Here is a 1,610-nt window from a genome sequence, read left to right on the forward strand (position 1 = left end):
TCGCTGGTCCTTGTTTCCCAATTTTGTTATTGTCCCACTCCCTCCCAAGCGCCCCCAAGTCCATCCCCCCTGCCCTGTGCACATGCCCCTTCCCAATGTGTCCTCAGCCCCAATGACCTCTGTCCACTCCCTCCCTCTGCCATCTCCTCCTTCCCCCACCCTCACCTCTGCCCATATCCTGCTGCTCCCCCCACCACTTCCTGTGGCTCCCACACCCTCCCACCCACCCAGGGCAGAACCTCCCATCTCTGAAGACCTCCTACGACCCCACCCCTGTCCTTCCTGGCACTTGGCCCTCAATACCCTGAGACCAATCCGATTGTCATGGGATGTTTGGACAGGGCTCTCCTGGGGGTCTGCGACTGGGAGTCCAGCACAGCGGCCCCTTTGAGGGGGACCTGGCTTATCTCCATAACCTGTCTGCTTTGTCTCTGGTAGAACCCCAAGTCGAGACCAATACCAAGAGTGAAGGTGAGTCCATCCCTCCCGTAGCAGGTAGGTACCTACCACAGTGCCTACCTGGGGTGCTCCAGATGGGTTGGGGGGATGCGGACCCTGATCACTGTCTCCTGCAGCCCAGACAGCCTCACAGCGGTCTTGGTCCATCTCTGGGAACATTCTGGTTCTGGTCCTTGTGTTGGTCTTGTTTGTTTTCTGCCACAAGAGCCCTTGGTGTCCGAGGCAGAAACAGGTATGAGGGGCTGCACTTCTGTACTTGGTTCTGGGCAGGGGAGGCAGGGGGCTAAGCTGGGGGCCACCCTGACACCCAGTCTGAGGACCCCAGTGTAGGTGCTGTCACCCTCGGCCATGAGAATCCAGGCCCACTGCACCCTAGAAGGGCAGACAAGGGGGGTCTGCAATTCCTAGTCCTGCCAGGAGCCTCAGGAATCCCCTTCAGAGACAAACGCAGCTTTTCAGAGCTGAGGGGTCCTCCTGGCAGGGGGACAGGGGACGGGCAGTGGTTCAACTCCCTCTGGGGCAGATTGGCAGGGTGGGTAGGGCTCCGAGTGTGCACTGGATGACTATAGCTTCTACCCGTGCCCAGCATGTGGGTGACCATACAGCAGTGTCTGGTGGCCTGTGTGGGCAGTGTGGGTATCCATGGGTGTGACTGTGTACATGTGTGAGCAGTGTGAGTATACATGGGTGTGACTGAGTGTGTACATGTGTGAGCAGTGTGAGTATACGTGGGTGTGACTGAGTGTGTACATGTGTGGGCAGTGTGGGTATGTGTAGGTGTGACTGAGGGTGTACATGTATGAGCAGTGTGGGTATGTGTAGGTGTGACTGAGTTGAGTACATATGTGAGCAGTGTGGGTATGCATGGGTGTGACTGAGTTGAGTACCTGTGTGAGCAGTGTGGGTATGTGTAGGTGTGACTGAGTTGAGTACATATGTGAGCAGTGTGGGTATGCATGGGTGTGACTGAGTTGAGTACCTGTATGAGCAGTGTGGGTGTGACTGTGTACATGTGTGAGCAATGTGGGTATGTGTGGGTGTGACTAAGTGTATACATGTGAGCAGTGGGTGTGACTGAGTGTGTACATGTGTGAGCAGTGTGGGTATGTGTGGGTGTGACTAAGTGTATACGTGTGAGCAGTGGGTGTGAC

At 56.3% G+C, this 1,610-nt stretch overlaps 1 protein-coding gene across 1 annotated transcript in view; it reads left to right on the plus strand.

Annotated features, from left to right (window-relative positions):
* The window catches only part of CD7 (CD7 molecule), a 13,573-nt gene that overhangs the window by 4,587 nt on the left and 7,376 nt on the right, over positions 1-1,610 (plus strand). Inside the window, exon 2 of the mRNA XM_006869620.1 lies at positions 439-471. Coding sequence (XP_006869682.1) covers positions 439-471 — 33 coding nt within the window. The remainder of the gene's footprint in view (positions 1-438; positions 472-1,610) is intronic.

This window comes from Chrysochloris asiatica, unplaced genomic scaffold (genome assembly GCF_000296735.1).
Source record: "Chrysochloris asiatica unplaced genomic scaffold, ChrAsi1.0 scaffold00132, whole genome shotgun sequence".
NCBI lineage: Eukaryota > Metazoa > Chordata > Mammalia > Afrosoricida > Chrysochloridae > Chrysochloris > Chrysochloris asiatica.